The following is a 20,188-nucleotide window of genomic DNA, read 5'->3' as shown; positions in this document are numbered from 1 at the left end:
TAGCGCAACGCCGGGGCTCCTCCGGCCCCAGCCGGCCCCGCCGCCCCGGCTCGCTGCCCTCACATCTCCCCCGCCCGAGGGTTCACCGGGCGGCGCGGAGCCAGCGCCGTGCCCGCCCCCGCCGCGGCGCTCCGCACAAAATGGCTGCGCGGGGCCGGGGCCCAGCATGAGGGGGCATCGCCCATCGCCGCCTCCGCCCGCGGCTCCGCTGCCCGGCTCCCGCGGGAAGCGGCGGCCTGCGCCGCCCGGATGCGGAGCGGCGGGACACGCAAGCGGTTCCTGTAGGTGAAAGGTCGGGGGGCGCGGGGCCGCCCGGGGCCGGGCCGGGCCCCGGGGCGGGGCGGGCGCGCTCCGCTCCACGTTCCGCAGCGGTGGCGGCCGGGAGCCGCGCGGGCCCGCACCGTTACAGCGCGGCCGCCCCCGCTGCTCCTGCCGCCGGGCCGCGCCCGCTGCGGGGGGCGTCCCTCGGCTGTTGGGGGTCTCGCTCTCACCTGGCGGGCCCGGTGCCCGGTCCGGCGGGTTTCTTTAGCGGCGGCGCGGCTCCGGCTCCCGGGGGTCAGAGTTCGCGACCCCGCCTCCGCCGCCGCTCGGCCCCGCCCCGCCGCGGGCTCTGCGCCTGCGCCAGCGCTCGAGACTCGCGCCCGGGCGCGCGGCGGTGAGGGCGGGGCCCTGGGCGGCGCTCGGTAACGGGACCGGACCGGGCCGGGCCCGCAGCCTGCGGGCAGGGGCGTGGGACCAGGGCCGTCGCGGTTGGAACAGACCTGTAAGATCGGCCAGTGCAACCGTGCAGGCAGCACTGCTGCCACTGTAACACCTAAACCACACCACCCGATCAGGCGCCTCTTAAAACACCTCCAGGCAATAGTGACTCCGACTTCCCTGGGCATCCTGTTCTGGTGCCCGACCATCCTAAAAAAAAGATTTTTTCCTGATCTGGAAATCTCTCCTGGTACCGCTTAAAGGCACTTCTTTAGTTCTCTCGCTGCAGACACAGCAGAAGAGACCAGTCCCTCGCCTCACTACACCCTTCTTACAGGTAGTTGTGAGAGCCGTGAGGGCCCCCCTAAGCCTCCTCTTCCTGAGATTAAACAAACCCAGCTCCATCGGGCCTTCCTCGTAAAGCATGTTTTCGAGACCCTTCCGGAGCCTTGTTCACTTTCTCTGGATGCTCCTTATTAGAGTGAGGGTTCCAAAATGGAACACAATTCCCGAGTGTTCTGCCCATCGAGTGGAGGGCACAAGTCTCCAAACCCCCACAGCAGTTCCCTGCAGAGAAATGGGACAGAGCGGAGCTGAACATTACAGGTGCACAACACAGCATTTGGGCTTCGGGGAGCTCGGTGCGCTCTCCTGGTTGAGGCAGGTCCATAGGCAAGACTGGCAGGCTGGGTTTGAAACATGCAATGTGAGGGAAGCACACACAGTGCCTCGCACAGTCACTGTAGCAGTTCAACCAGCTAAGTCTGAAAGAGCTGCGCTTCGCCTGCATGGCAAAAGCAAGTTCTGTCCTTAAATCTCAACAGTGCTCTTGGGAAGGCAATGGCCTGGCTGCCAGTGAGTGCCTGTTCCTGCAAGCGTAGTGCCACGAGAACAACTTGCTGCTGCTCTGGCTCTGCCTCAACATCCGTTTGGACCAAAGTAGTGTTAGCTACTTCCTTAGTTTATGCTAATTATTTAAATTACCTGAATTGTAAGAGTTTTATACTTTAAATACAGCCTTTCCCTTCTTCTTCTTTCATCTGTTCAATGAAGATGGTGTAGCTGTGGTCAGAGATCAGCAGCAACTTCAAGATCATTTAGGTCACTGGGGCCGTATGTGCAATTTCATGATCTGGAAATCATTTAGACCATTTTATGCAATTTCTACTGAATCAGATGACATAAGCATCAACATCTGAAGAGCAGTGTTAGGAAAAAACCCTAAAGAATACAAGTAACTTTATGTGTTAACATTAAAGAAATTATGCACGCTCTTGTCTTGTCAATTCCTTTACTCTCTTCTCGCTGCCAGTCCCACAGCTGCACCTGTATCTATCAACCCTAGCTCAGGATCACCAGGTCAATCAGTACTTGGAAACATTGTATTTTGCTCTTTGATCAAAGACCTTCCCAAAAACAGAATGCAAATTAACTCAGTGAAGAATTTTGAAGTCAGAAAAATTAACTTGCTAAGCAATTCCTTTAAGTGTCAAGCGTTGCAGCACTCTCAATTTATAGTACTTGTCACTTCCCAAACTAGCTTGAGCTGCACATCCACCTTCTAAATACTGGAGCTTAGAGCAGTTTAACAAATGCCAAATAATTTGCACCAAAGCTTATTTAAGCCAAGTATTCAGATATCCTCAGTACAGCAGAAATGTCACTGTAACCAGTAGAACATACTTTGTTTTTTTCTTAGCAAGTGACCCAATTCATACTTGATCTGTATATGAAGGCATGTCTCTGCAGCTGTGTCAGCCAGGATTACAGGAGACACATCCCTATCAAAAACACACATAGAAGAAAATCCTTTTCTGCTGTTACCGCAAGTTTTTTAAAAATTGCTTTCAAACATATGTAAGGAGGCAACGTAACTAGCCTGACAGAAAATTTTTTCCCTTACATGCCCTGCTAAAATACTTACAGAATTAAAGAATCATTGAGGTTGGAAAAGACCTCTAAGATCATTGAGTCCAACTTTTACCCCAGCAACTGCTAAGTCCACCACTTAAACCATGTCCCAAAGTGCCACATCTGCACATCTTTTAAATACCTCCAGGGATGGTGAGTCCCCGGCTTCCCAGGGCAGTCTGTGACAGTGCTTGGCAACCCTTCAGGTGAAGAATTTTTCCTAATATCTAATCTAAATCTCCCCTTTTGCAACTTGAAGTAATTTCCTCTTGTCCTGTTCCTTGTTATTTGAGCAAAGCAGCTGAGCACGTGGCTACAACCTCCCTTCAGGTGCTTGAAGAGGTCAGTAAGGTGTCCCGAGCCTCCTTGTTTCCAGACTAAACACCCACAGCTCCCTCAGCCACTCCTCATCAGACTTGTGCTCCAGGCCCTTCCTCAGCTCCACTGCCCTTCTCTGGACACAACCCAGCACCTCAATATCTTTCTTGCAGTGAGGGGCCCAGAACTGGACATGGCATTTAAGGCGTGGCCTCAGCAGTGACATGGGGACAATCCCTGCCCTGGTCCTGCTGGCCCCACTACTGCTGATCCAGGCCAGGCAGCCATTGGCCTTCTTTGCTATCTGGGCACAGCTGGCTTGCGTTCAGCTGCTGTTGACCAGCACCCCCCAATCATTTTCCAGACACTCTGCCTGCCCCAAGCCTGCTGGGGTTGTTCTGACCCACATGAAGGATCCAAAGCCAACAGAAGCTGTGATTCAGTCATACTTTGATACAGCAGAACTACATTTCACAAAAGCATTTATTAATGTAACACCCTTCACATAGATTCAGCCCCCTTAATTCTCGAGAATGATTTTTAAAGTAAGACTGATGTGCAGGTAATGGCAGCAAATTCTGCTGTTTGAAAATCACTGAATACACAAATTACATAGTAAATAAAACCTGAAAATATTAAAAGACGTAGACTCAAATAATGTGAATTTATTTATTTATACAAAATGATGAATATCCACAGAAATATTTACAACTTTAAACTGTTTTCAGTTACAAAATAAAAATTCTATTCTTCCATTTAGACAGTATGATTTAGGACTGCTCCAAATAAAAGCCTATTTGGATAGTAAATAGGGGACAGCAGTTACAGCAAACAAATGCACTGAATGTGTCTTTCCAGACATCTCTTTACATTATGATGTAATAAACATAGTTGAGTAATTGAGTTTCCATGCACAAAATATTTAGTAAAATGTGTTCCAAAGCTGCTCTGTTTGTTTTAAGTCCTTTGGGCACATAGTTTTAAGTTAAAGAGAATTCAGGATTCTAGAAGCTTTAATTTATCTATGAATAAAAATGTTAGAACTAATATCCAATGCTAATGTTTGTCTCATACTCAACTAACCAATCTTAAATTGATTATGAACTATAAATTCTTAGAAGAGGAGGTAGCCAGGTGTCTAAAAACTTCTGATCTTGTTTTAGTGTTTAGCCAAATCAAGATGTAAATATTTTACTCTTGATGGTAATGAATCAAACTGGGAGGTGAACTGGAGAAATAGGGCAAGTTTGAAAAGCAGTCATCTGAAAATGTTATGAAAATGCTTGTGTTGTGGGTTCTTCATATGGCACAAAGCAATAATGCAGGAGAGAGGAAAAGAAAGATTCAAACACACTTACAAGGACAATTTATTTCACACAGAATGTGACTGCAATATATATACTAGTGTTTATAAAGCTCTGTTCCAATTTATTTCTGTCACAAATTTTTTGATTGATGAACAACTTCTGGAAGAAGTCCTCTGATTTCCACAGAACACTTTAAGCTATTTTCTCCCTCTGCACCAAACCCTCTAGAGGTAGTTTGATACCACATGAAGCAGAACTTGGGCACCTTATTCAGTGTGTGTTTTGACTTTTATTGCTCTGTTTTGCAGCAGGGAAAATATCAAAGCAAAAACTGAAATTAAATTGCCTTGCTCCTAGCCAAATTTCTGATTCATTTGCTGCTTCATGACTTGCCATCTTCATTGGTGTGCAGTCCCCATGAAAATATGAAGAAGCTCTTACCTTTGATACTAAAAACTAGAAAAGACAAATCACATCTATAGTGTATTGATATCAGTTTTCTTTTGGATACAGTAAAATTCATGTCAGAAATCACCCTGAAGAGACATGGTAATAATTAATTAGCTTCAGTCAGCAGTCATTTTTGAAAATGAAGTAAAAGCCCCTGGTATAGAACAAGAGAAAAGCATTTATTTAGCACATTTGTATTACAATAAAAGAGAATAAAGGCTTTGATCAGACTCCTACTGCATTGCCAACCCTTAGCTGGTCAAATGTCTAGTGTTCTTGAGGAAAGTCAGATCTACAGCCTTAAGTCCCTGATTCATAAAGTATTCTACTGAAATGCTGGAAGTCAATGAAGTTTCTTGTATAGTTAATATTAAGAATTTGACTTCCAATCCCATTACTAACTTTAGAGAAGCTCTTGGAAACCAAGCTTCTTCAGTTAGTATCTTGGACCTGACTTTGAGGTATATTGAGGAAATAAGAGAATTTTGGTTTACATTTTCATTCTTGGCCTTTTTGTGTGATGAATATTAACTGTTCTATCATCTCTTTCTGCTGTGAAATAGCTATTAACATGGAATAGCTATTAACATGAAACTCAAACTATTAAATTTAATTGCTCTTAATTTTGTTACCACAACTAGCTTGATTCAGGGGATTATGACAAGTGTCTCATACAGTAAAATTAACTGACTACATATGCATTGCATTTGACATAAAAATGGCTTCCTTTTCATGTGAGTTTCATAGTTCTAGTTCCATTTATACTATTACAGTGTTAAAATTTTTTAAAAGTTAAATAGAATAAATGCACCAGAATCATCAATAAGTATTTCCTAATGAGGTATACCAATGATTTTCTTTAAGAAAAAAAACCCCAAACCCCAAACACCTAAAGCTGAATTCTGTTTTAAAATATCAAACAGAACAAATCATATTGTAAACAAAAGTTATTTCAAAGAATGGTATGCATTGTCAATGCCTCCTGCACTAAAAAAAGCTCTATTGTCTTGGTATGGCAATTCCAGTTTAAGCATAATATTTAAATATACAATAGTTTTAAAATTTTCAGAGAGGAGGGTGCACATATTTGTTTACTGTTCTTTGAACAACAGCTTATACAGTGTTTCATATTGTGTACAGAACTCATTTGACATGAAGTTTTGAAACTAGTAAGATATTTTGTCTTTGATTATCAAAAATGTATTTTTATTCTGCTTTGAATTATTACTGGAAACATAAAAAGATAATAAATCCTGCAATTGCTGGAAGATAACTAATTCAGTCTCTTTTGCATCTGTAGTACTGTAACAGCTCTAGTGCCTTATCCCTGTAATTGCAAACTTTTTAAAAATACTTTTCCCTTTTCTGTTTTTTAATAATTGAACCTTATTTTGGTTTTGTGATACAGAATTTGTTGTACTTTTTAAATGTACTGGTATGCAAGATTTCAACTGCCATGCAAGGAAAGGAGCATCAATATCATACAACTTCTCATAATGGAGCTTACATAGTCAATGCAGATCCCAAATCTGTGAAATTCCTATACTAATCTGTCCTTGCTAAATTGCAAAGTGAACATCAGCAACTCAAGAACCTATACACAAATCACGAGGAAAAGTAAAACGGCAACAAATCCGTTTTGTGGGGCTTTTTTAAATAAAGTTTATGAATCTGTTGACCAACAATCTGCCATTCTGAGGACACTTTGGACTTCAATGCACAAATAATTCTGCCCATTTAAGTAAACACTGGAATTTAATAAATAACACATTTTGTATCAACACAGAAATACATACAATTCTTTAGAAAAATATTACTTTACACTAAAAATGCAACAACTCCTAATCCTGACAAATATACAATTTTGTGTAGGTTGCGACGGCAGGATTCTGTTTCTTTGAACAGTTGCTGTAGTCTGTTTTATGACCATCCTTGGATATTTTCCTTTAAACTTGCAGACACGATGCTGACGCTGCTATAATACAGTGCCTTCTTGAAAAGCTTCTATCCACCTGTTAGAAAATGAAACATTGTTAGGAAGTAGCTGATAAAAGAATAAATCTCGTTGCTGTCACTAGCTACAGATTCACACAAGAAGTAACATCATTCTTCCACTACCAATTGGTCTGTGAGTGCAAATACCAAAATCTATCCAATGAGTCCAAACATACAAAGCTGCCTGGTACAAGGACATCCAATGAAGTCTCCCATCCTGAAGTTACAGTGCACAAAGAACCGGTGAAGCTGGGAAACCAAATGCTCAAAAAGTAGGCTATGCCAAGGTTCTGTATACCTTTAAAAACCCCCAATACTCATTTCTCTTTTTCACTGCAATCATCTGGGAGGAATCAGGACACTGCTGTAACAGAGGCAGCCATCTGCATGGCTTCACCTCTGCTTCTGCAGCAGGTAAAAGGCAGGACTAGTGGGGCTGAGAGAGAAGGGCACATGGAAAGGCTGGAAAGGGCAAGGAGGGCACAGGGGGAAGTCCCAAACAGCTGATCCAAGGTTTCTTAAACTAGAAATTCAAAGTTATTATTCAGATACTTTTATTCCCTATAGCTGTGGCTTATTTTCCTACTTAGGAGGGTAATAAACATCCTCAGCTTCTCAAGAAGGCAAAAATAATGTTCCTGAAGCACTCTGATGCTACAGAAAAAGTAATTCTGTTTTCTGAATGAGGACAGAACTTTATATAAAGGTAAGAGGCCCACAAAATGATATTTTTTTTCCTGAGTGGAAATCTTGGAAGAACTGAATGAGACAAAGACTGTAATTTTCTTTATCATGGAAATTCAAACTGTCTTGGTATTCACAGGGTATCTAAACATTAGTCACAGATGTTGGCTCTTGCCCTGAGCATTTACTTTTGTAACTGTGTGCATGAACTTTGAATTCAAGCTTTTGGCATTAACATATTAATCGTGTATTAGTGCTCAGGCATGTCTGCACACACAATTCAAACACCTAGCTTACTTTTTAGTAATATTTTTAGTACTTTCCACTGCCATGTATACATTGTAAACAACTAAAGTGGAATACAAATAAAAAATTAATAAACAGCTTAAGCACTGAACATAGCATTGGAATTTAAAACCACAATAAAAAGTAACCATCTGTTAAAATTTATTAACACACTTAGATAAATACATCAGATTATTTTTTTGGTCCTATCAGGAAAAAGTACTGCCCACTGATGCAAACAGGCCAACAGCATGTTTTTGTTTTTCCTTTTAAGGCTGTAAAAGCAGCATTTCTTCTGAAGGTTCAGCATAAATGTCCTAAGGATATTAAATATTTGGAGAAAGATTGAAATTCAAAGTACTTAATGTTATTCCTAACCTCAGTAAAATACACTATGTCCAATTTCAAGTTTCCTTCTGATGAGAAAAGCAATTGTCTGAGTCGAAAAATAAACTTATTGAATGCCTGGGGGTTTTTTTAGTTGTTTTATATAGTACAAATGAGGACACAGGGAAAACAACAGTATAGCATCTTAATTAACAAAGAAACATTTATGCACATCTGCACAAAATACTCCCAAAAATCAAATAGACTTCCAGTTTTTTTTCTGTAGAGAAGTGTCATTAAGCACGTTCTCAGCTGTTTAAAATTTCCTATTGTACTGGATACTTTGTTTTTAGAATGTTCCTATTTGCAGAAAACTAAACCTGTATCCATTTGAATGTTTAAGCACTAATAATGGGCTTGTAAATGCATCATATCTATTTAATAATGCAAAATTCATTTGGGGAAACTGCAGTGAAACCAATCAGATAAGATAGGCATGTAAGAAAAATAGCTTACGTGTATTCCTTCTATGCCCGTTTCTAGTTTACTTCATGAATCATGTAATTAATGTTTTTTACTGATTAATGACCAAGCTTCCAGGTTATTTTATATGAAACTGACACAATACATAGCTTGATAAATATGACTCCAAATTCAGAAAGGACTTGAAACAAAACAGCTTGTGTGAATGTTCTTTGAATGCCAGGTTTTGGTCCGAGTGCATGCCTAGGTGCTTATGGGCATCAGCTCACACACTTCAAACCTTGGCCCCCAACTTCTAGTGTTTGCTTTATATTTCACTGCCATATATTGATTAATAAAATTAATATGAACAATTGAAATTTAAAAAGGAGCATATCAGTTATTTCTTAAAAACATTTTCTGGATTTTTCCAAAGGTAACATTCAATTTTCACTTGCGTAGACCAGAGTGAGAGGAATGGGCAAGGAAAAAGAAAGATTTCTCATTTTCTCTTTGACTTTCTCATTCCACATTCAGTCCTTTGCAGAGTAGAGTCTGCTTCCTTCATTTCAGAAGCACAAATGAAACCAGAACCCTGTGTTTAAGTAATTTAAAACTTTAATTTACTTATGATATAATATGGATCTTTTATACATATGCTTAATGTGTGAATATTAACATTCACCACTTCTGAATTTTTTAGAAATATGTAACAGAAATTAATTCAAATAGTTTCTTACTTTTGAGCTGAATGGGGATCATCTGCCTTGAATATGTAAAATAAAGTGTTTTTGTGCAGTAAATGGAACACTCTAGACTCTGAGTTTTCACCTTTTACTTCACTGACTGTGAATCCAAGTAAAGGCTGGCTCTCTAATGCTGCCACATCCTATGTAACAGGGAGAAAAAGGAAAAAATACAAAATTAAAGCTTGTAAGACATACTAAGGCATGCATTTAGACTTCATACACCATACCACTGCAGCAGACAATACAAAAAATTATCACAAATAGACCCGCACATAATGCTCCTTTTTATATTCTCCCTGCATGAGTCAGGGGACAGGAAATAAAACCTTGCAGACTTCAACATCACTGATCCTCTTTTCATTTCCCTGGTTGCCTCTGCCTTGGCTTTCACTGCATGGTCTCATCATTCTGCCTGGCAAGGACTTCTGGTATCAACGGATCAGCCACCACTGGCAGCAGAGGCCCATCAAGCCCAGTGCTCTCTCCAGCAAGCTCAGAAGTGGAGTGGGATGCTATAAACTGCACTGAGTATGCTAAAAGGAGGAGCTATGCAGGAAACCTGTGTTCTCAAGCTCTGAAGTTAAGATCCAAATCTTTAAATGGCTAAATTTATCTCACTTTCTTTTGCTGGAAATCAACAGGACAGAGGAAAACAAGGTTGCTAAGTGTTCACAGTTGACTAGAAAAGACCCTTCGTCATTTATCTCAGTTACTTTTTTTTTTTAATACTCTTGTCTTTTTATTAATGAATACAATACACAGGATTTTTGGAATAAAAATCTTAAAAAAAGAGTAGATTTTATCCTGTGTGAATTCCAAAAAGTGTTTTTTAACTAGGCAAGGTCCTACGACGCTAATGAACAGAAGAAAAATAAATATTTAAACCCCCCGCCCCCAAACTTACATAAACACTGATACATCAGGTGAAGACTTTGGTAATTGCCTCTACAGTGAAACAAAAGTCCTGTGACAGCAGCCTTTCTTGATATTTGAAAAGTCCTGTAAGGCTGAGCAATCTTTTTTACTGTCTCAGGTCTACATACTACTAATAGGTGATTTCTTTACCATCGATCTTTCTATCACTTGGAACAAATATAAGTAGCTTAAGTGGCCAAGGCAGCACTGCACCTTGCCTTTAGACTCTCTAAATAATGTCTCCTGCAATGGCTCACCAAGACAAAAACTAAGGACAGATAGTCCTCAGTTTAAGAAAATATGAAAATTAATTTTCTGATTGTTAACAGCAAACTGAAGCTACTCTGTAAGGTTGATATCTCAGAGGAAGCAAAGCAAAAGAAAATTTAAGGTGACTGTCACAGACTTTGTTCTTTTTTTACCTCTGCCAAAGTTTCCTTTGCAAAGGCCAGAAGAGGCACAATGCTCTGAAATTATTTTCTAATTGATATAAAAGAAAACAATGACAAAATTGTTTTCTATGTAATTATTTAAGCTATTTTTAGAACTACTTGGGTTGGGGTTTGGGGTTTTTTTAGTATTTCCAATGCTGTAGTGGAAATAACATCACAGGTTTTGGACATAATTCAGAAGTTCTAAAATAAAGGTTGGCAGGAACAACACAGGAACAAATCTGAGCACAAACCAGGAAATAACTAGAGTGGGGGTGGCATGGAGTGAAGAAGGAAAATTCTTTACATGGCCCGGATAGGTTTGGCCTCATATTTTGAAAGAAAATGAGGGATAGCAACACCTTAAAACAGATGCTTTGGATATTTTGCTCTTGAAAGCTAGCAGTAAACTATAACAACACAAAAAACCTGAAGCCTAAGATCAATACATCCATATATGTTACAAAACATTCTAAGAACATTCCAAGATGCAGTAAAACTACATCCTCAGAACATGTTGGGATACCATATATATATAAAAATATGTATGCGTTAGAGATTATTCCACACTGCAATAGGACTACACATTCTAAATTAAAAAAATCAAGTGCTGTTACGTAAGATGAATTTCTTTTTTACCAAATAACTCCAGGCTGAAGACAACAGTTTGAGGAGCAGTAAAGAGACTTAGTTTACTCCTTTTACAAGCATTCAAAATACCCTATGGAACTACAGAACAAGATAATTCAAGATGCTTCTACAATGTTGCCTTTGCCACTAGTACACTGTGATGCATGCAAACACACCCCCCATGTATCCAAGTCACCCAGAAATACCTGCAACTGAGCAATGGTATGCAGTGCACAGGTACTCAAAAGCTAGATCTGGAATCAGGAACAGCATAGCTATATCAATCTACTATGGTATCAAGCTCATACGGCCTTTTCAAAATACTGCATCACAATCAGATCAAATACTGTAAGGTGATCTAATTTTATAGCTTTTTTTTGTAGATCATAAGAATAAACAATTTTGTTACAAAGACAGCATTATCATTGGATATTTAATTTCTAATACGTGGTCTCTTACCTCACTGGCAGCATATGTGTATAGCACCTTATTTTTTATAACAAACCACAGATGTTTCCATGGTTTCTTACTGCCCTTAGATCTGTGTAGGTAGCCACTCATTGTAGAGTCTTCTGTGTTTGCTGAAACCTGAAGAGGAAAAACAAAATTAATCAACAAACCCTAATAAGATTTCACAGTACAGCTTTTTGGTTTTTTAATAGATTTACAGATCCCTGTCTGTTAGAGACTGAAATTCTTACCTGATTTCAGGTTAATGTTGCTAACTAACTCAGGTGGATGAAAGAAAAATTATTTTACCTGCTACCATTTATCTGGTCTGGAAGAGAGGTTTCCAGTAAATGAAGATTGGAACTTACATTGGATACAACAGGACAAGAGAGAGCTGAAACACTGAGGAAAACATACAGCTGTAGAACACATTCCTATATCAGAAGAATCACAGTGTGGTTTGGCTTGGAAGGGACCTTAAAGACCATCTCATTCTTAAAGATTCTTAAAGACCTGTCATGGGCAGGGACACCTTCCCCTAGAGCCTACATGGCTCAAAGCCCCGTCTAGTCTGGTCTTGAACACTCCCAGGAATGGAGAGTCCACAACCTCTTCTGACCAATAAAACACTTACTTCTTTGAGGGCTGCAGGAATTTTTTTCTGCTTTCTTCCAGAGGGAATACTTTGTAATACAGTAGACAAGGCATTAGATGGAGATTTATGGTTGACTGGGGATCCACTCTTAGGAGTGCACTGGTTATCTAAAATGCACAGGATGAATATATTGATTTCATGTCACAGATGATTAAACACAGGCAATTCATTCTTGGACTTTTCTTGTTAAAAAAAGCTGGCATTTTTATTCAGATTACAGGGTTAGAATAATAACACCTAATCATGTTCAATTCAGCACTGAATTAACTTTTCAGTGCTATCATCAACACCATGAGTTAGAATCCTCCATATCACAATCATACTGAAAAAACCCCACAAGTTTAAAACTAAACAAATTAGTCTTGTTTGTTTTCAAAGTCTGTTTTCTGGGTGTTGAGCTGCCTTTTCTCATAAAGAGGGTGAAAATTAAGTTTTAAAAATCACAGCAAATTTTTACAGCTGTCCTTTATGTTGCCTGTACTTCATCTTTCAGTTCTCTACATCTGTTAACTTCTCAGCCTTATTCAATAGGGATGCTCCTCTTCCAGCACACACACTCTTCTGGACATTCCCATCTGCCAGCATGTGCTTCCTCCACTGCCACAGGCAGTTACTTCATCTCTCTTGAAAGACTTCTGCAACACTTCACCTCTTCAAAAACCCTTTTTCTAACAACTCCCACCACTTTTTTTACAGCTGCACTTGGACTGAGTGGTTTCATAAAGTCTGCTTCTAGAGTTGGCCCTGAACTCGGTGAGCCTCTGAAATAATGAGAAGAGCAGGAGAGCAATGTGATTGCCAGCTGTACTGCACCTGCTCCCCAGCCCTTTTCCCAGCTCCAGGCAGCTGCAATTGCCTGCAGCACAGCAGCCTCTAGTGCCCAGTGCAGACACCTGCAGGTGGCTCAGACAATGGCCTTCCCATCACCGCAGGATCTCACTGTCATTTCCAGGGTTCTCCATGCTGCTTTCCGCACCCCCATGAGAAATATCACCCCCAGCATGCTGGGATCCATAGCTTTCTTATCTCACCGGGCACCACAGATTTCCTGATACCCTGGAGAGCTCGTGTTGCACTGGAGCCTCTGCCACGGGAAGGGCAGATAGCTCTTTCAGTCTCTTTCCAGCTCATTTGTGTATTTTCTAGTCGAGTATTTCCACTTAATTCACAGCAAGTCTTGTGCAATGGGATTGGATTCCCACCTCACTGGGAGGTGCTTCCATTTTACACTTGTTTCTGCAGAAACTAGGTACAGATACACAAAATCTTTGCATTCCATATGAGCTGAGGCTTGAGTGGCTTGAGGCCAGTTTACAGACCTGAAGAGACTCAGCTTCAGAAAGACTAAGGCCTACGTCTCTACAGAGCCCCAGAACTTTAACCATCTCAGCAGCTTAGCTGGCAAAAATGAAGTTTACAGACATACAAGTTACAGAGTGTAAAAGTAACATGAACCCCCTGGGAGGTCAGGATAAACTGCAAGGACTCTAATGTACACTTGTACCCTGTGATTAATGAAAAGCAATGTAACACTTGTTATCTCAAAAGGAAAGCAGCATAAGCTACATGTCATTACCATAGGGTCAAGGCACACATTATTCTGGAAAGAAGAGCCAATGATTTGCAAATTCATTTCCTAGCTTGTGCCACAGAAGCTTGTTTGGCTTAGAATCTCAGGTGCCTATCATTTTTCAGGGATAAGCAGAATTAAGCACTTGAACGCAGCTGTAAAGATGAGGCACACACATACCATGTTACAAAGGCCACAAAAGTAAGACAGACAGTTTGTGAAGGTTTTCTTTACCTTGCTTTTGTAGCTCCCTGAAGCAGTGATCACATACTCTAGCTGGCTGGTTTTTCATATAGTCTAAGCCATGTTTGTTTGATGAACAAGCTTGACAGACAATCTGGAAACAGAGAGAAACAAACAAAAGCATTACTGTACATGATGTACACCTGTAAATCACCAAATACCCAAACACATTCACTTCAGCACTTTTAAGCCCATAAAAACCTGAAACAGGCACTATTTTACAGTGGAAATGTTTTAAGATCTCATACTATGTCTTTATGCTCAACATGCTGTACTTTTCTCCTCTAAAGAATAAAAATTATAAAATAATAAAAATTATTTTAAAAATATAAAAATGATAAAAAAATATTTAAAAAATAGTGAATTAGGAGTCAATAAACCAATGCTAATGATCTATTAAGAACAGAACAAGCCTACTGTATTACTGAACTGTTTCAATCATAAATTATTTGAAATAGCTGAAAAGCTATTGCTCTTCTAATGATTTCTTTACAACGAAGATGTTTCAACTGCATTGCATTCTAATTTTGTATTTCTACTGGATTAAAACAAGAAAGATAATGTTTATTAAATATAGCTTTCATAAGTGTAAAATATAAAAGAAGGTTGGTACTAACTTAAAATCAAAAACCATTATTTATCTTATGGAAATTAGTGAGGAAGATACCTCTTCATTTCAGCTAACATTCATGGGTATTATGTAATTGCAAAATAATCATAAATAGCTCTCCAGAATGCAAAATAATTAACATGTAGCATGAAGGTTGAATCCTGGTCTGTCATAACATCTGTCCAAAAAACCCAAACCCCAGCCCTCAAACTACCAACCCGAACATGTTGGTCCTAACCCACATAGTTGTGTACAGGGTTGTTTAGAAGAGTAGCTGGGGTGATAAGGCTCCACCCGAATGTCACATAAGGAACCTGAATGACCGACTGAAGAGGTAACCACAAAATCACCCAACCTTCCCACACGCCCTGCAGTGGTGCCTTCTCCATGTCAGCGTGAATTCACTTGTACAGATCATACACATCGTGGCTCTCGTGTCAGGGATCCAGATGGGAGCCTTTGATCCCAGAGGACTATCTTCTTCCTGTTTTTCTGGATCTGCCTGAGAGAACATAGGCACAATATTGTTACATTCAGTGAGGAGAAATAAGATTAATATTCATCAGTGATTATAGGATAATGCTAAGAGTGTTGGAAAGCCTTCTCTGATAAATTCTCATGGTCTTAAATGTTATCGACTATTTCATCAGTGACCATCATAATGCAAGCCTGACAACAAAGATGCATTTAATGACTTTAAAGCTTTACCAGCCTACTTGGATCAATAATGGCTTTATTTTAAAACCTTTTCATTTCATCTTTCTGTGCACAAGCCTACAGAGAGAACTGTGAAAGCTGATTTGGCTTTTTTTGAAGAAAATAATTTTAAATTTATTAAGTAGATTACACTATGAAATATTCTGTTCTACCATCTCTTCAATTATTTACCATCCTGCTTTATTATTTGTCATGGAATACCTCTTGTTTCTCTAAGCACCTGTCAGGAAACTTTACATTCAAAAAGGGGACAAACCAACAATAATGGTGGGATATACCTCTTCAAGACTTTTGCTTGGATTAAATGTGATTCTCTTTTTTGTATATTCTTCAATTGATTTGGAGATAGCTTCTAACCACTCGTCTCTTTCTGTAGCAGAACTGTTGGGAGTAAAAACCCACAAAAGCAATTTATTATTATTAACATTCTAAGAAGCAACTGTTGATTAGAATTCCAGTAGCTTTATTGCACATCGGAGTAACTCTTGCAATTTCAGTTTATAAAATGTTTACAGCTCCTACTGCAACTGGCATTATTTTTTAACCTTTGGTATGGTGTTAGTTATTTATATTGACTAATACTAAAAAAGATTTGTCTGTTGTTGTCATGTGGATTCCCTTCTTCCCTTTGCTCCTTCCAAAATCCCTGTGATTCTTTCAAGGCTTGTCTGTCGTTGCTTCCCCCTCCTCTGCAGACCCTTGAATAGCCTGAATAATACTTCTTTAAATGATGCTCCCAGAACAAAGGCATGGGCCTTCCATCTTGAAGGCAACCTGCAATTTCAACAAGCCTTTTTTCTCCTCACTTCCTTCTGTCTCAGAGTACAGTCTGTTATACCAACCCTGTGTAACTCCACGCTTCTGTCAGATAAAGACACACTGATTCTTCTCTTGCCTTGTGCTCCTAGCTATTTGCTCCTACCAGGTCATGCTACTTCCAAATAATATTATTTGTCCCAAAAGCTCATCCATTGGATGAGCTAACTCAAAGAGAGAGATGGTAAGCTTAGTCCATCTCTTTATCCCACAGCTGGTGGATCACTAATCGAGTGCAAGGAAAGCATTAGGCTGAATGGCACAGCACGAGGAGCACAAGGAGTACCTGGCGCAGCAGGATCCTGCAGCTATACTGGATTATGTGCAGTGCCAAAGCGCCTCCTCTGTCCATGGGCACTTTACCATCTTCATAAATCTGTGCTGCTCCTGCTGCAAAGGGCAGTCTACTATCCTTTCTCTCAGCCACTAGATCTTATTTGCACTCTTGTGGCAGAACACACACAGTTATGCAGCGGGCTGGATCGAGAAACAAATCCATATTAAAGCAAGCCATCAACCTGCCCTTCTTCTGGATCAATTTACCAACTAGTTTCATCACACAGCTGAACAACTATTTGTTCCAGCAACACAGAGAAGCCTCTGAGGAAGGATGAAGCAGTTCTGCAGCAGAGGAACAGCGAGACTATTTAAGATGCCATGCCAGCTTAAAAAGGGCTTCTAAAATTTAAACAAGAATCCTCTCCCAACATTTTTTTCTATTCCCCACTTTTTAATTGGTATCAAAGAAATTAATTTGTTTAAAGCAATGAATTGAGCACAAATATATAGAAAAGAAAATTAAGGAAGAGGTAAGCAATGACTTACACAAATGAGGTAGGTGTCTAATGCCAATTATTATTTAATGGCTTTGTTGGTGAATTTGGAAGCTTTTATCATCTTTGGACCTTTAAGGAAAATATTTTGAATGGGGAGTTTGAATGGGATGAAACTGAGTACTATACAGAATCAGAGAGGACAACTCTGCTGAAGTAAACACACAGGAAGCCTGTGAGGCACAAGCCAACAAAAAAAAATAATCTAGCATACACAGCAACAAAATCAGGACAAAAGGAGAGGAAATAAGATACATGCAAGGGCAAAGTAGTGCATTAGTGTCTGTCCCAACACCTGACATTCTGGGTGGAACAGAATGTTCAGTGTATTTACCTTTGCTTCCTCATCTGGAAAGAACAACTGGTCTGCATTAACTACGTAATATTCATAACTCTAATCAACTTCTTTAGCTTTTTCAAAATCTGATTACCTTTAATTAGATTTCTGTAACTGTATTAGTTAATTAAATTGAAAGTTGGCACAGGTTTTGGAGATTATTCACCACCCCCCCATCATGTGGAGACTGCTCTGTATGCAGTGGCTTGCACAATGAGCTACGGGCTTACAACCTAATTTCACCAGGAACCTCATGCTTGGTAGGTTTGCTAGTGGTATCCTTTAGGATTGTTTACAATCCTTTAGAATGTAAGAGCCAAGATAGTGCCACTGGCAATGGAATTGATGTAATGGTTTGCTGCAGCAAAATCGGCAGTTTCTCTTGCTGTCACTCCAGCCCTCCTCACAGCTGCACAGCCCTACTGCTTCCACAGGTGCAGGTCCAGTATTTGAGTCACTCTAAAAGTGATTTTGTTTACTAAAATTGCTGGAGTTTCTTGGGCTTTTTAAACATTATTATTTTTATTTATTTAAGATTTAACATCACCGTAGAAAACTCCAAATGGATTATGACAAAGCCCAGCAATGGGTACTACTCGCAAATGCATGTGCTGGGGGCACATATCCAGCTGCTCACTGGAGCTAAACAGCTCAGTGGGCCCAGGAGGGCAATGGGGAAGTGTGTCCGTCTTGTTTCCAGGATCAGAGCCTTAGGGCACCTTTCCCAGCTGAACCAGTCTTGCCTGACCACTTACCTAAGTACCTATCTTTAGGCAGGATAGGAAGAGATGCAGCTCTATCTGTCTCGGATAGCTCTTCATCAGCCTTATTGAGGGGCCAGCCCACATCAGGCTGGCATGACTGTTGTTGCCAGGACCAAAGCTCTACTTCTGTACAGTGCTGTGTCATGCAGATGTACTAACTTGTTTTTCTGATGAAGAGATTTCTAGTACAATACTGCATTGTACCATGAAAAACAATTCACATTCCTGCATATATCCCAAGAAAACTGAAATCTCAACCCAAATCAGATAAAGCAGAATACTAATGCAGTCAGTAAAACTAAACCTGAAGTGACAAAGACTCTTGTCTAGGAATTAATCTATATTTCTGTTATTAACTGGCCTGGTTTTTATTACTAGCAATTTTTCAACAGCTTAATTTTTCACTTCCCTGTCTGTGATCCCAGGATCATTTCAGAATCTTTTCTTTGGTGTACACGCCACATAATGCTTATTGTTTGAAAAAAAACCCATGGGAGTGAAATTTGTCTCCAGTGTCTTTAATTTGAACAGTTTGGAAATTAAGGGTTTGGGTTTTTTTTCACCATATAGAACCAGATAAGCTGTTAGAATGAGGAATCATTCAAAGGAAGATGTAGCCTGTGTTGACAAGATACAAATTCTCTGCACATTTAGAATGTCTATCAATACGATAGTTGATTGGGAAAAATATATGCAAGCACCTGTTGCTGGTAGTGTTTTTCAATTCCTTCCTCTCTACACCACAACAGACTCAGTTCTGGTGACAGACAGAAAACAAACTGAAAACTGTCATTTACATCTGGAGCCTCCAGCTCCTCCTTCATTCCAGGCAAATGCAACCTCTCTCTGTCCCTGCTGTGTACCTTAGGGCTCCTGCATGTGCATGGCTCCCAGCAAGTATAAAAATAACAGGGCTGAATGCTCCCCAAAGATGCAACATCAACACCAGTAAAACAAAAAAAGGAAATTGTAGCAGCCTCAGTTGGTAACATGAGGTTAATGCCAGCAATTTCAAGGTTAAGACAAAAGCATGTCACAAACCATGCCAAATTTGATGAGCATGTTTATATATAGTGGCTTTCCCCTATGGACCAGCACGTCTTGCTCAGGAGTTGCTTTTAACCTACCACTTAATCAGTTCATCAAAAAGACTAGTCTCCTGTGTTGTAGAAAATAGGTAGCTTGTATGTTAAGATGATAACATTCTCAGAAGTTCCAATTATTATTTTGCAATTTTTTAAGACAACTGAATTAAAAGTGAAACACTGTTTCAAGTCAAGCAGAGATAAATCCTCATTGTCTACTGCCATTCTCTGAATGTCTTCATGCATCTGTGTGACATCCACTCAACAAGGCACCTAGGCAGCACAGCGATGCTCATATTACACTGGAGCAGAACTATACCCTAAACTGTGAAATGCATTTTTTTCCTCAGTGTGCAGAAGACCTATAAGAAACATTTAAATTTGTTGAAGAAATACAGAATTACCCATTTCAAGTGTGTTGTTATAAATAACTACTGCTCTGACAATTGAGCTACTTCCTCTGGCTTCTTTGACAATGTTAACCTTGGTCTACCCCTCAGCTACAGATACTGCTATCTTTGTGCATTCTCATGACAGTGTTTACAAGGTCACACAAAAAGCAGCAGTCTGCTCTTGCTCAGCTTTGCTAAATAAAAGAGAAAACATGTCTTTATTTATTGGTATCAGCACTGTCACAAATGTCAGAACATATAAAACTTCAACTCAAGTACTGTGAAAACAACAGTCCACAAAAACAGGCCTTTGCTAAAGGCATTTCAGTGAAAGTGACCAGAGTTGCCTGGACTTAGTGACCATATAGCCTTTTGCTGTTGCTTAGAGAATTTGGTAACATGGAGCATATCAGTAATTTTAGAAGAAGAAGAAAGAAATACTGAAAAAGCCTAAAATTAATTAAATTTAAACCCTCTCAAGGAAAGGCAGTGCAAGGGTAGCATTTCAGTGTATTTGAAATTTCTGAAGGTGTAGCTAAGTTGTAAAAGAACT

The 20,188-nt window shown here is 40.0% G+C and overlaps 2 protein-coding genes across 5 annotated transcripts in view; both read right to left on the bottom strand.

Moving 5' to 3' along the window:
* Positions 1-605, bottom strand: part of LOC131591417 (nuclear receptor subfamily 2 group C member 1-like) — a 45,747-nt gene extending 45,142 nt beyond the window's left edge. The window contains exon 1 of one of the 3 annotated variants that reach the window (XM_058862089.1): positions 492-605. The gene's annotated coding sequence lies outside the window, so the exon portion shown is untranslated. The remainder of the gene's footprint in view (positions 1-491) is intronic. The other 2 variants (XM_058862095.1, XM_058862093.1) reach the window with 2 other exon arrangements.
* A 4,318-nt stretch (positions 606-4,923) lies between these two features.
* LOC131591415 (FYVE, RhoGEF and PH domain-containing protein 6-like) overlaps positions 4,924-20,188 on the bottom strand; it is a 70,870-nt gene continuing 55,605 nt past the window's right edge. Inside the window, exons 15-21 of one of the 2 annotated variants that reach the window (XM_058862086.1) lie at positions 15,687-15,789; positions 15,047-15,193; positions 14,073-14,175; positions 12,248-12,375; positions 11,623-11,751; positions 9,179-9,327; positions 4,924-6,697 (exon numbers count right to left, since the gene is read on the bottom strand). In XM_058862086.1, the coding sequence (XP_058718069.1) occupies positions 6,661-6,697; positions 9,179-9,327; positions 11,623-11,751; positions 12,248-12,375; positions 14,073-14,175; positions 15,047-15,193; positions 15,687-15,789 (796 nt within the window). In that variant the 3' untranslated portion in view covers positions 4,924-6,660. Of the gene's footprint in view, positions 6,698-9,178; positions 9,328-11,622; positions 11,752-12,247; positions 12,376-14,072; positions 14,176-15,046; positions 15,194-15,686; positions 15,790-20,188 lie in introns of those variants that run through there. The other variant, XR_009280360.1, reaches the window with a different exon arrangement.

Source organism: Poecile atricapillus, chromosome W, assembly GCF_030490865.1.
Source record: "Poecile atricapillus isolate bPoeAtr1 chromosome W, bPoeAtr1.hap1, whole genome shotgun sequence".
Classification (NCBI taxonomy): Eukaryota; Metazoa; Chordata; class Aves; order Passeriformes; family Paridae; genus Poecile; species Poecile atricapillus.
The sequence above is the reverse complement of the archived record's forward strand: the minus strand, read 5'-3'. Positions and strand labels throughout refer to the sequence as shown.